The 13317-nt window shown below is 44.9% G+C and overlaps 1 protein-coding gene across 1 annotated transcript in view; it reads left to right on the forward strand.

Annotated features, from left to right (window-relative positions):
- Nucleotides 1-8650, forward strand: part of MTMR10 (myotubularin related protein 10) — a 50128-nt gene extending 41478 nt beyond the window's left edge. Inside the window, exons 14-16 of the mRNA XM_080914067.1 lie at nucleotides 2263-2433; nucleotides 5006-5188; nucleotides 5726-8650. Of these exons, the coding sequence (XP_080770193.1) occupies nucleotides 2263-2433; nucleotides 5006-5188; nucleotides 5726-6322 (951 nt within the window). The 3' untranslated portion in view covers nucleotides 6323-8650. The remainder of the gene's footprint in view (nucleotides 1-2262; nucleotides 2434-5005; nucleotides 5189-5725) is intronic.
- Nucleotides 8651-13317: the final 4667 nt, after the last annotated feature.

Consider the following 13317-nt stretch of genomic DNA (forward strand, 5'->3'; position numbering starts at 1 on the left):
GGAGATGCCAACAAGCTGCAGACATTGGATGGACTGACCCAAGAGAGAGGCCAAATGTGTCAAAGACACCAGAGCTGCAGGCTGGGCTACAGAAGTCACAAGTTCAAAGTACCAGGCAGGTTTTCAGCCTTGCCTTGGTACAGCTTCGGCTTCTTGCTTTTTGTTGGTTTTCTTGTGTGTGTTTTTTTGTTTTTGTTTTGTTTGGTTTTTTGCTTTGCTCCATTTCTGCCTTTTGAGTGGGAATGTTTACTCTGCACCGGTCTATGTTGGAACTAACTTATTCTTTAACTTCATAGAAAATAAGTTTACTGGGCTTTAAACTTTTAAATAATGTTAGAGCTGTAAGATGAGGTGACTTAGGGAACTGGACTAAATGCATTTTTCCCTGAGCTGGCCATGAGCCTCTGGGGACCTTGGCAAAGTGTTGTGGTTTGAAGGTGAGTGTTTCCCAGGGGCGCATGTACTTGAACACTTGGTTCAGCTGTCCTGCTGTTTGGAGGAATTTGGAACCCGTGGGAGCTGGATTCTCACTGTAGGAAGTGACTTCCAGTGTTAAACTTTGTGGTTCATAGCCTGGAACTGCTTCCTGTAGATATGTGTTAGCAGCTGCCCCAGCTGTCACTCCTACTGCTACCATGCTTTCCCACCATGTAGAAGACTCCTTCAAACTGAGCCAAAATAAACCTTTTCTCCCATAGATTGCTTCTTGTCAGGTGTTTGAGTTCAGTGATGAGAAAAGCAGCTAACACACCTCCCTGATTATAGGTCATTGAGAAGAATACAAACAAAACTGTCACAATTCAGCTGCATTACAGACTAAATATGGACATCTCCAGGGTATTGTACACAACAGCTATAGGGCACATGATTTCTTAGTAGCTCATGGAATGGTCTCCAAAGTAGATCCAGATGCAGGAGTCTTAACAGAAGTAAAAGCATCACTAGCATATGGCGATACCTCATCAAACCATACTGCAGAGCAAAGCTAAAAAACCAGCACAGAGCTGGCACAAAGGGAAAAAAGAGAGAAAGTAAAGTAGACTAAGATAAGTCCATGCAGTTGCAGCTATGTGATTGTGAGAAGTATGGAAAATAGACATTGAAGATTGGCTCTTTAATGAGTGGTTGCCGAGGAAACCAGATTATCCACATTTAGAAGACTGGAACTTGATTCCTTCCTCTTCCTGTAAAAAGAAAAAAAAATCCCTTCCAAATAATATAAGACATAAGCATCGGTGGCACTGGAGGGAAGCAAAGAGGAAGTGCCGTCGCAGTGCTGGAAGCAGTGTAACTTAGTGCCGCCCATGGGAATCAGTGTGGTGCTCCTAAACATCGAAGGCAGGATCTTCCGTGCTGTCTACTAGGAGGGTCACAGGTCTCCTTCAAAGAGATACTGTCCTCGATCACTGTGGCATCATCCCACTGAAAGGGTAAGGAAAGTCCAGCATACACACACACACACACACACACACACACACACACACACACATACACACACACACACACACACACACACACACACACAGACATAGCACAGCACCATGAAAAAGGAGCATCGAGGGAAGACAGGCAGCACAAGCTGTCTTATGTAAGGAGGACTGCTGGGGGAGGAAGGGGTAATGTGAGGGCAGGTGGTACAATCAAGGTACCTCACACATGTGTGGAAATGTTATTATGCAGCCCCTGTCATAGAGCTAGGAAATGAGATTTTGAGAGAAACATCTTTCTAACACCTGTGTGGCTTCCTGGGCTCCCTGTTTGGCAGCAGCAGGCCAGGCAGCCAGGTTGGAAAGCAGCATTGGCAAGTGGTAGTGCATCCAAAGAGCCACAAGCAGCTACTCTCCCCACCTGGTCTGCTCCATATGGGATGATGTCATACTGGTTTGTGAAGCTCGGGGGATTTCCTGGGTGGTGAGCGTGCACATCAGTCAGCAGTTGCAGAGTTTGGATGAGTGCTTTGTGTTGTTCTATAGAACCACTTACAGGATGTCTAAACGTGTTTGCTTTCTTACATCCCCACATGCCTGCATATTCACTTGTTTGGAATTACCACACTTGCCAAGCACAGTTCCTTTTTTCATTTTTAATTAAATGTGTCTTGACATAGATAGGTTTAATCTGTTCTGGTGGCCTTAGATCAGCTCTGCCAAGTGTTTGAGGCTTAGATGTTTTATTAGCCTCTGTACCAGCAATAAACCTGGGAGTAAATATGGCAACCAGAGAGCAGCATTAATGAGCCCTTTGTCCGTTTGTATTTGCCAGTCGCCCTTATTCTTGCTGTTCTTGGATACCACGTGGCAGCTGCTAGAGCAGTATCCAGCTGCCTTCGAGTTCTCTGAGACATACTTAGCAGTGCTGAGTGACAGTACCCGGATCTCGCTGTTTGGCACCTTCCTGTTCAACTCTCCTCATCAGCGGGTGAAGCAGAGCACAGTAAGTGACCTGCTGGCTGCCATGCTGGCTGTGTGGACGTGTGTGTACCTTTTATGTGTAGCATGTGCATGCATGCATTTACATGTATGTGCATCTGTGTATGCATGTGAAGGCCTGAAGTTGATTCTGTGTCTTCCTTAGTCACTTCCCACTCTGTTTTCTTGAGGCAAGTCTTAGAGAATCTGACGTTTCCGGTTCTGTCGTACCTAGTTAGCCAGTCGCCACTGGAATTCTCACTGTCTGCTGAGTTTGAGGATCACAGGTTGCCACGATATCTGCCCTGGGTTTACATGGGTTCTGGGATCCAAATCACCTTGCTTGCACAGCCAGTACCTATCTACTGAGCTCTCCCTCTCTTTACAAGTTTAAAATATAACTGAAGTACTGTTAACTGCATGTTTAAAATATGTAATTTAAAATTACCTTTCAAAAATTTCAGAATGCATTAAAGAATCTAATAACTTTATTTTTATTAATGATCATTTTATTTTTGTCTAAAAGTTGCTCCTAATAAATGTGTTTGAACATATCAGTGAGTGTAACCACTTTAAGGGTATTTCTGGGTTCTTTTCGATGGAGCATCCAACACAAGGCCTTGTATGTACTACTGACCTGCAGCCCTAGCCCCGTACCTCCCACTGACATCTTTTATTTTCCTTCCAATGTTGAGACAATGTCTGGCAACTACCTAGACAGCCTTGACCTGGCAATCCCTCAGTTAGCCTTCTGCGTAGCTGGATGCAGAGCTGAGCTGCCTGCCTTCACTTGTACGTCTGGGGTTACTCCTGCACACCAGAATTGTTGATCAACACCCAAAAACATTTATTTCCTGATGGGTCAGTAGAATAAAAGTTGTATTTCAAATGTTTCTTAAGGAGTTGTGGAACAGGAAGTTTAGGTACAAAGTTAGACTGAAGTTCCCTGCAAACACTGTTACCATGTGTACTCTCCCAGCACCCCAGTCACATGGCAGCCACTGTGGGTGGGTTGCATCTGTAGTGACAGTTCGTGGAGCTGGAGGACTAAGACTATGGAGCCATACTGAAGACCAGCTCCTCCCTACTACAGGCGAGAGCATTCTTGGTTTGTCTCGTCCCATGTGAACCCACAGTGGAAGAGCTCAGCAATGCTACCATGGAGGAATCATGTGTTCTCTGAGGTAGTGCAGCCTCAGAGTGCTTCATTCTGTCCCCATCTAGAGAATGCTCGGCCCACGGGTCTCTCAGAAATTGGCCTCTACGCCCAGCTCCACGTCTGCAAAGTGCCTTTGGTCTTACTGTGTATAGTGGCATTCCAGCTGTGACACATGCACATGTCCAGGTAGGAGAGACAGAGCACAGTGAGGCTATTTTGGCTGGGGCTCAGGAGCGTCCTGGAGAAGATGGACCTGAGGCTGGATTACAGAGAGAAGTCCTCAGAACACAGCGGTAGCAGATTGCTCAGCACTGCTGCTGTCAGGGCTGCGGGGAACCCAGAACTCAAGAGAGACTTTTCTTTCTGTGTTAGAGGGTTTTTAGATTGGTCAGTTTGAGAAGGAAATTTTGTCAAGTTTATTCTGTCTTCCTAGAAAGATTTAACATTTCCTAATGTAAAACTAGGGCCCAAAGGCTTCTGAAAACTTAACTGTATCCCCTAAACTGGTTCCCAGTTGTGTGCCTGCATTCTTACCACCTCAGGATTCGTGTGCCTTCATTACTGGGCTTTTCTTGCTGCCCTCAGCCATCCCCACCCTCTGCCTCATGGACTTACTCACAGGCCTGTGCTCATATAACCGATTATGCTACATGCTCCTCATGACACTTATAATCTGCTGTTTCTCTAATTTCAAAAAAATTCTTGGCATTTTGTTTTGTTTCGTAAGACATGTTTTACTGTGTAGTTCTGGTTGTCCTGGAACTTACCCTGTAGACCAGGCTGGCCTTGAGCTCACAGAGATCCCCTGGTTTCTACTTTCAGAGTGCTGAGGTTCAAGGTGTGGTTTCACCGCCTCGCTCAAATTCTTGGTCTTTTTAAATGAAAAGTTTATAAAATATTAAAAGGTACCAGATAGACAATAAGAGTCAGTCATATTTTTTTCTCATCTATTTCTTCCAGGGAACTATCTTATGTGAAGTTGATATAACCTGCTGTCACTGTGCTCAGACAAGGGTCCCTATTCTGTGTCACTAGGGTGACTGCTTACGTTTTTAGAGATCATGAGATCACCTTCCAGAGGAGCCTATCTCTGTCCTCTGCTACAGGAGGACATGCTGTCACATAGCTGTGGTGTGAACCCTGGTCATTATGCTTGAAGCCCAAAGTAGGACATCAGTCATGTCTGCGGTTTGCAGTGCGTTTTAGTGAAGGTGTCTCTCCTCTTAGCACCTTTCCTGCCCAGAGTGCAAAGCCTCGGACCACAGCTGGGACGTGCTGGGTGGCTTCGTGTGCTTCCCTCACTCACCTGCCCATCATCACCATCCTCAGGGTAGTGCTCCCAGGAGTGCTCTAGCAGAGAAACCCCCCCCCCCCCGCAGGGTGGAGGTGTGAGAAAAGATGGGGTGTGCCTCTCTTACACATGTGCTTTGCTTTGCAGGAGTTTGCTATCAGCAAAAACATTCAGCTGGGTGATGAAAAGGGCCTGAGATTCCCCTCGGTTTGGGACTGGGCTCTTCAGTTCACGGCGAAGGACCGTACTCTGTTCCACAACCCCTTCTACATTGGCAAGAGCACTCCCTGCGTACAGAATGGCTCCAGGAAGTCTTTTAAGCGCACAAAGGTAAGCTGTAGGCCGTAGCATGCTAGCAGTAGAGACACATATAGCTGCAGCACCAGACAGAGTCTTCGGCAGGGTTGGAAACAGTCCATTCTCCAGGAGAATGCTTGTGCAGCTTTTAACTCACGTGACAGTAGCTTGACTTGTTCTTGGAGAGTGAGGCTCTTAGAGCCTGGTCAGCACAAGAGTTGACAGGTGGCAGCCCTGAGCTGAGTTCTGGCTAGTTTGTCCATTCTTTCTAGAAATCAGCCAGTTCAGAATTTTCCCTTACCTTCAAAGTCTTATGAGCATGCCCTTAGACAGACAGACAGACAGACAGGCTATACTTGCCTTCTACTCTCCCTCTGACATAGTAATAACCTGGGAGAGCCAGTCAAAAAATCTGGTTCCAGAGTAGACCAGTATAATCGCCACAAGGGAAAGGAGGACCATGTCCTCCAAGTCTGAACCCTCCCGTCATGTTTATCCCAGCTGGTTGCCATAGTGCCGGTTCTGCTGAAAATCTCCAGTAGATGACACCAGCTTCTGTCTTCTGTGCAGAAAAGCTACAGCTCCACACTGAGAGGAATGCCCTCATGCCTGAAGAATGGAATTATCAGTGAGCAAGAACTGCTTCCTCGGAGAAACTCACTAATACTGAAGCTGAAGCCAGACCCGCCCCAGCACACCGACAGCCAGCACAGTGGAGCGGAACAGTATTTTAAGGAGTGGTTTTCCAGACCAGCCAACCTCCACGGCATTATCCTGCCACGTCTCTCTGGAACACACATAAAGCTGTGGAAACTGTGCTACTTCCGCTGGGTGCCTGAGGCACAGATCAACCTTGGGGGCTCCATCATGGCCTTCCACAAGCTCTCTCTCCTGGCTGATGAGGTGGACATGCTAAGCAGGATGCTGAGGCAGCATCGCAGTGGCCCCTTGGAAGCCTGCTATGCAGAGCTGGACCAGAGCAGGATGTACTTCAGGGCCACAGGGCCACATGACACACTGGGGACACCAGAGTTCCTCTCTTCTTCATTTCCATTTTCTCCTGTGGGAAATCTGTGCAGACGAAGCATTTTAGGAACGCCATTAAGCAAATTCTTAAGTGGGGCCAAAATATGGTTATCTACTGAGACACTAGCAAATGAAGACTAAATTAAGGTATTTTCTGGACATAGAAGCTGGACATTTCCTTCTCCAAACTGAAACTGCTAACTGAGGCATTTAAAACTGGCCATTTTATATGTGAGAAATTTGCACTAGTATTTAAATCCTGTTTAGTCATGCTGCCTTCAGTTATCCTAAGGGCAGGGTGACTGTGGGCTGTGGGCCTGCATCCTTTGGGTCTGGCTCATTTGGGTCCTTTGCAGCACACATTCTCTGTTGTTACACGTGTGTTTCTCTGCTATCTGAATTTTGCCAACATCTATTTTCCTACTACCTACTAAAGGTTATCTGATAGTTAGATTACAACTCAGAGAAGGTGGATAGGGAAATTAAAAAATTAGTGTATTTATTGCATTTCCAGATCATCTGATAAAACTCTAAATAGGCCTCAGTTAGCATCCATGTATTTAGCTAATGTCTTAGCCTGTGTTCTGGGTTTGGATTTTATTGTTTTAATTCACCTCAGTTAGGACCTAAGATCACTGTGTTTCCAAATCATGAACTTGCTTTAATTCCATACAACTAACTTTTAAAGATGCACTGTAATTTTAAAGCATTCAAGGTAGCTATTCAAACCTAGAAGTGCCTTTGACATTAAGATGAAAGTAACAAAGAAGCTAGACTAACAGAGGGAAACAGAATCCTGAAGGTTAGGCCTTTAGACCCCACTGTGTATTGGATATAGCTTTTTGCCAGAGCCACATTTTTGTCTCTAGGAAAATCACCCTGCGGTCTTAGAGGCTCATAAGGTAGCAGAGGTATAGTTCCAGCTGTGGCTGAGGGTGCCCAGCTGTGGACAGGAGCAGGCCACGCTGACCGCAGGCTGAGGGGTTCTCTGGCCTCTGCGTGAGCACTTGAGCTGGCAGGCTGGCACAGGCCAACACTTTTCCTTAGAAATAACCGAAGGGGTCAGGAGATGGACACATGCACAGACCAGAGAGGAAGCTTCCACAGGTGTTGCCATTTTTAATACACAGAGATGCACCCCTTCCAGGCTCGGGGCACTGTCAAGAGGCTGAGAATCCGAAGCCTTTGCCCCAAACCATAAGAACCTGGCCAACTTCACAAAGCCCGGTGCTTCTGCACTCCAGAATGCTCATGGGCTTCTTTCCGTAAAGGCAGGCGTGTCCTAATGGATGATGGCAGTGTCTTAAATTGCCATCTTGGATTTTGAAATACTTTATAGTAAAGTGTTGATTTCGTTTGTTTCTTTTTCTAACACAGAATTTCTCAAAGTAGTTTGACTTGTATATGTGCCGTTTAGCCATTTCTTCTTAACTGACCTTTTCTAACGGTTTAATAACGTCTCTGCATTTAACAGGGCAGATGTTCTTATGTCTCAAAAAGTTCTTATGGTTAAACTTAATGTGTTCGCTCACCTGTTGCCTATAAAATAAGGGCTCTCGTCAACTTACACAAACAGCATTATCTGCAGTGAGGATGTTCCAGTCCACAGCCACCGTTAGCTCTGGTCCCTGAGACAGGACAGGGTGTCACCACTGGAGCCAGACAGCAATCCCCCCATTTCCACGAAGCTGCTTTGCTACTTTTGTAAGTTGTTCTAAATTTATTTTGTGGTTGTTTCTTTGTAATTTTCATCTCTCACATTTTACTTGAGCTCCTTCCAGAACTTTTTTGTTAACTTACAAGAAGGTCAGGTACTATGAACACTGCTTTATGATGGAAATTGCATAATTTTGTACGGTCATCAGTTGTAGACGTTTTTATGTTGTGACTGGGTGGTTGTTACATCACAATTATTGTGCTACAGGTTACTATGCATAATATTCGAGACAGACCCAGAGTCCTAGTGTGGCCCATGGGACAGCAGCTGGGCACCTCTGCTAACACAAGTGACACTGGTGGCAGAAGAGGGAAGCGTGGCTGCGTGTGGTATACCAAAGAGCTCAGTAGCACTGTCTCTGAGCCACAAGGGCGGAGCCTGTGCTGGCGGGGCCCACGCAGGGCTGACCACACTGGGCATTCTAATGCTGACTCCACAGGTGAGGTGTCTTACTGCTGCTTTATGGTGGGAACCAATTCTAAAGCCAAAAATGCCTAACTCTACTTAAAAAAAATGGCATTAATTTGTACTGACAGACGACGAAAACTGTTCAACACATCTTTCAACAAGATCCTCTTGCTGTTAGCAGTAACCCCAAGTGATTAAAACTTGGTGCCGAGACAAAACTAAAACCTTTGTGCCTAAACACAACCGATGAGCTGAAGCAGGGCGAGCAGGGTGCCTGGACACTGCTCAACAGACGGATGTAAAGGGAATTCTGACTGCTAAATAAAGTCTCCATGGAAACCGTTTGTAGTGGTCAGCAGTATGAAGCCATACGAATAGAGAGAGGGCGATGGAAGGCCTCAGCCCCTACCTGTACCTGTGTGTCCTTCATTCTTTATTTTTGGGGGTACTTGGTAAGATGGGATGGAGGAACAACTTTTATGTCTGTTCAGAACTGCAGTTAGTTCTTCCCATTCACTATATACCAACATGGGGATTGTTTCCCTGAGGCCCTGGTGACTGGGACCTCACACTGAGTGGAGCCAGATGTACAGTTGAGTCACCTCCTCTAGGTCCCTTCTCTAACCTGAGACTCTTTCAGCAGTGGTGGTGAGCAGCCCTATTACAGTTACGGTGTATCAAATTAACCTGACCTGGCCAATGGGGATGTTCTGAAAACAATGCAAATGCCTAGGCATTGGTCTCGCCTTTGTTAATCTAGCCTCAGATGCTTATAGAATCCAGAAATGAGAATTTACTGGCACAGTTTTATTCTGTAATTATGTTTTATTGACAGGGACTTTCAGGAAAGCCCGTCTCACCCCAGCTCAGGGCCAGACCATCTGCTGCAGACTGCACTTCCCTTCTGTCCCATCTCCACTAGCTCATCTAGGCCTTCTCTTCCAACCAGCCATTCCCCTTCTCACCCCATTATCCCATCCCAAACAAGCACAGGGTCCCTGGGGCCAAGCAGCCCAACTGCAGATCTTTACCTCTCCACTGTCTCCTCTAAATCCAACACCCCATATCTTCCTTTACTGTGTAGCTGACCACCTGCTGTGGCCTCTTACTCCTTTCTGCTCCTATCTCCCCTGGCTCTTCTCCAGCCTCCCTCCCCACTCACCCTGTTATGCTAACCACAACTTCAGAGGGCAGTCCCTGGGATCCTCTCTGCCACCTGCTAGAGAAGCAGGTCGGCCAGGGAGGCAGGTAAGTGAGCTTCACATCTTTTTTCTCCCTCCTCTCCTCCAAACCCAGTCCCCTAGTCTCATCCCCAGATATCTAGCAAACTACCTGTTATGGCCTCTCCTTAATCTCTGCCCCTATTTTCAGGACACTAAGCAAAGTTTGATGAACCCCTTTCTTCCTTCATGTGAACCCCATTACTCCCCCCCACACACACCTCATCCCCATTTCTGAGTGTCAGCTCCCAATACTTATAATAATACTTAGAATCATATTTTACCCAGAATCCCTAGTGGCCACACCTAGCAGTATCCCAGAATTCCCTAGTAGGCAGCACATACTCAACACACCATCCTAAGAGCAATAGAAACCAAGGAACAAAAGGCCCATGCAACAAAGATAAGACCAGATATCAGCAAGTACAATTAATCATTATCTCAAACTCAGATGCTTACACATCAGCATAAAACCACAACAATAGCCAGGATAATGTCTCTACTGGGGCCCAGAGGCTCTGAGAATCTTAAGGCAGCTAAAGAACAAGACAAAGGCCTTCAAATATTCTTTATGAAAATGATAGAGGTCCTTAACGAGGGTATGAACAAGTCTCTTAAAGCTATGGAGGGAAATAAGCAAAACCATTCAAGACCTAAACGTGGAAATAGAATCAATAAAGAAAACCCAAGCTTGGTCTTGTGGAGGCTCAAGGCCCCAGCATAGGGGAGCTCCCTTATAGAAGCAGGGGGCAGGGAGGATGGGATCTGGGGTTTGCTGAGGGGAAACCAGGAAGGGGGTAACATTTGAAATTTAAATAAAGAAAACCCAGGCTGAAGGATATCTTGAAATAAAAAATTTAGAAACTCAAAGAGGAACCTCAGAGGCAAACCACCAACAGAAGACATGAAAAAAAAAAAAAAAAAAAAAGAGTATCTAAGACATTACAAGCATCGTAAAAAAGGAGACCATGGCCAAAGAAGATGTTAAGTTTAAAACCCCTGGCAGATAACGTCCTGGAAATTGGGTCCACTATAAAAAGATCAAATCTAAATAATAGCAACAGAGGAAGGAGAAAAATAAAGACAACAGGTCAAAGGCACAAAATCATAGAAGAGAAGTATTCTAACCTAAAGAAGGAGATGCTTATCAAGGTTCAAGAAGCATATAGAACACCATATAGGCTGGACTAGAAAATAAATTTTCATCAGCATATTATAAAACACTAAATATACAGAACAACGAATATTCAAAGCTGCAAGAGGAAAAGATCAAGTAACACATAACTGTAGACCTATTAGAGTAACATCTGACTTCTCAGTAGAAACTCCAAAAGGCAGAAGGGCCTGAACAGATAGATATTCAGCAAACTAGTAAGATACCATAGATACCAGCCCAGACTACTATGCTCAGCAAAACATCCTATCACAATAGATGGAGAAAACAAGACATTCCATGATAAAACCAAATTTAAGCCATGTTTATCTACAAATCCAGCCCTACAAAAGAGGCTAGAAGGGAAAAAAAAATCCAATTTAAAGAAGTTAACCACACCCAGGAAAACACAAGGAATAAATAATCCTAGACCAGCAAATCAAAAGGGGAAACCCACACATATACTCCACAAAAATAATAGCAGTCAGTGAACACTGCTTATTGATCACTCACCATCAATAATCAATAAAAAGACTTAATAGGATGGATGTGAAAACAGGTCCCAGCCTTCTGCTGTATCCAAGAAACACTGTACTATCAAAGACAGATCATCACCTCGGGGCAAGAGGATAGAAAAAAACGCTCCAAGCAAATAGACCTATGATGCAAAGTGGCACAGCCATTTTAATACTTGATAAAATAGCCGCTGAATTTAATCAGAAAAGATAGGGAAGGACACTTCATAGTCATCAAAGGAAAATCCTTCAGGAAGGCATCGCTATCCTTAATGTCTGTGCACCAAACACAAAGACACCCAAATTCATCAATCCAATACCCAACTCTCTGCAATACATGGGTCATCCAGAGAAAAAACTAAACAGAAATGCTGGAACAAGCTGACATAAGCCAAATGGACCTAACTATCTTCAGAACGTTTCCAAACAGAACACAAGAATACACCTTCCCAGCACTCACAGAACTTTCTCCAAAATTGGCCAAATACTCAGACTCAAATCTCACCAGATGGAAGGAAACTGAAATAATCTCCTCCCTCCTCATCTGATCACCATAGATTAAAGCTGTATATAAACAACAGAAAGCTTACACGTCATGAAGATGAAACTCACGGCCGAATGAAAAATGGGTCGACAGGTGTTTCAGTAAATATTAAAAATAAAAATTGGTTTATCTCTTTACCAGCCCTGAGGTCTCACTCCTCAGGCCCGATCCTGATACAGAGAGCCCCACACACCTCTGGAGCCCGGTCTGAGCCACCAACATGGCCCAACTTGTCCAAGAAACTCCCTTCCCTTGGCAGTTTACTACTACCTGTTCTCTGCCTCTGTCCCAGGATATTTCTGTACCCCAAAATCCCACACAAACACAACTCTATAGCCCAATAGCTTTCCATACAGGTTTATATATTCAACTCTCAATCCACAAATTCTCTACACAACAAAATTGCATCAAATAGACAAAGATACAAACTGCCCTTTTATATGAGCTATTAGACCTGTAAAATCCTTAATGTTCATAGCTTTTTAACACTAATAAATCCCGCCTGGGTCCAGCTGGTCCTTGGGAAGCTCCATGTTGTCATGATCTCTAACCTCTGCCCTCTCCACCTACCTAGCCCCGCCCAGTCACTGGCTTTCCTTTATATTACTCATTAAAATGGGAAGGTTCAGTTGGAGACACATGACTAGCCAGCTCTTCCTGGGGAAGTGGAATTAATATTAAGATACAAACAGCTTCAAGACAATCTACAGACAGGAATTAAAAAGAGAGGCTTTCTAGGATGGAAAGAAAATGAACACACACACCCAAGCTTATGGAACACCAGGAGGTCAGATTTAAGAGGCACGTTCACAGCACTAAGTGTTTATATTAAAAAATTGGAGTTCTGGGGTTCCAGCTCTTAAGAGTTGTCACCTATCCTGGAGGTGTGCCTTTTGGGTGGTACAGCTGCTTTTGTGAGTCATCTTTGTTCTATCACCCATATTTCTCTTAGTAACCCCAACAAAAATTGGTTTAGCAAAATAAATAAGCAAGCAAGCAAATAAATAAAATGGGACCTCATGGAACTGAGCTTCTGCACAGCAAAGGACACCGTTATTCCAAGTGGCTGCCTAGAGAAAGGGAAAACATAGACAGATGCCTTACCAACTTCACATCCAGTAGAGGACTAAGAAACAAAATATATAAAGAACTCAAAAACTAGGTTTCATAAAAACACATAACACAAAAAATGAGATACAGATCTAAACACTGAACTCTCAAAGAAGAAACTCAAATAGCCAAGAGTGCCTCATAAACAAGCCAGGTGTGGCTGCAAAATCCTGAGACACCCCTACCCCCCCCAGCTCTTGGTAGGTGAAGGTAGGTTCAAGGCCAGCATGGGCTACATAAAGCCCTGCTCCAAATCTGCCCCATTAAAATCAAGCAAAAAGCAGCTGCTGGCAGGGGCAGACAGCTGGTTTTGTCATGCTGCCTGACCCCTCTTGATGTTCTTTCTGCAGACCACTGGATTCAGGTGGCTTCTGACTCTTCCTCAGCTGCCTGTGATGGCCGCCTCCTTAGGCCACATCTACTTCAGTAAAGCCCCAGGAGAGTTTCATCCATGGCAGAGACCAACTTT

The sequence above is a fragment of the Micromys minutus genome, assembly GCF_963924665.1.
Source record: "Micromys minutus genome assembly, chromosome: 3".
NCBI lineage: Eukaryota > Metazoa > Chordata > Mammalia > Rodentia > Muridae > Micromys > Micromys minutus.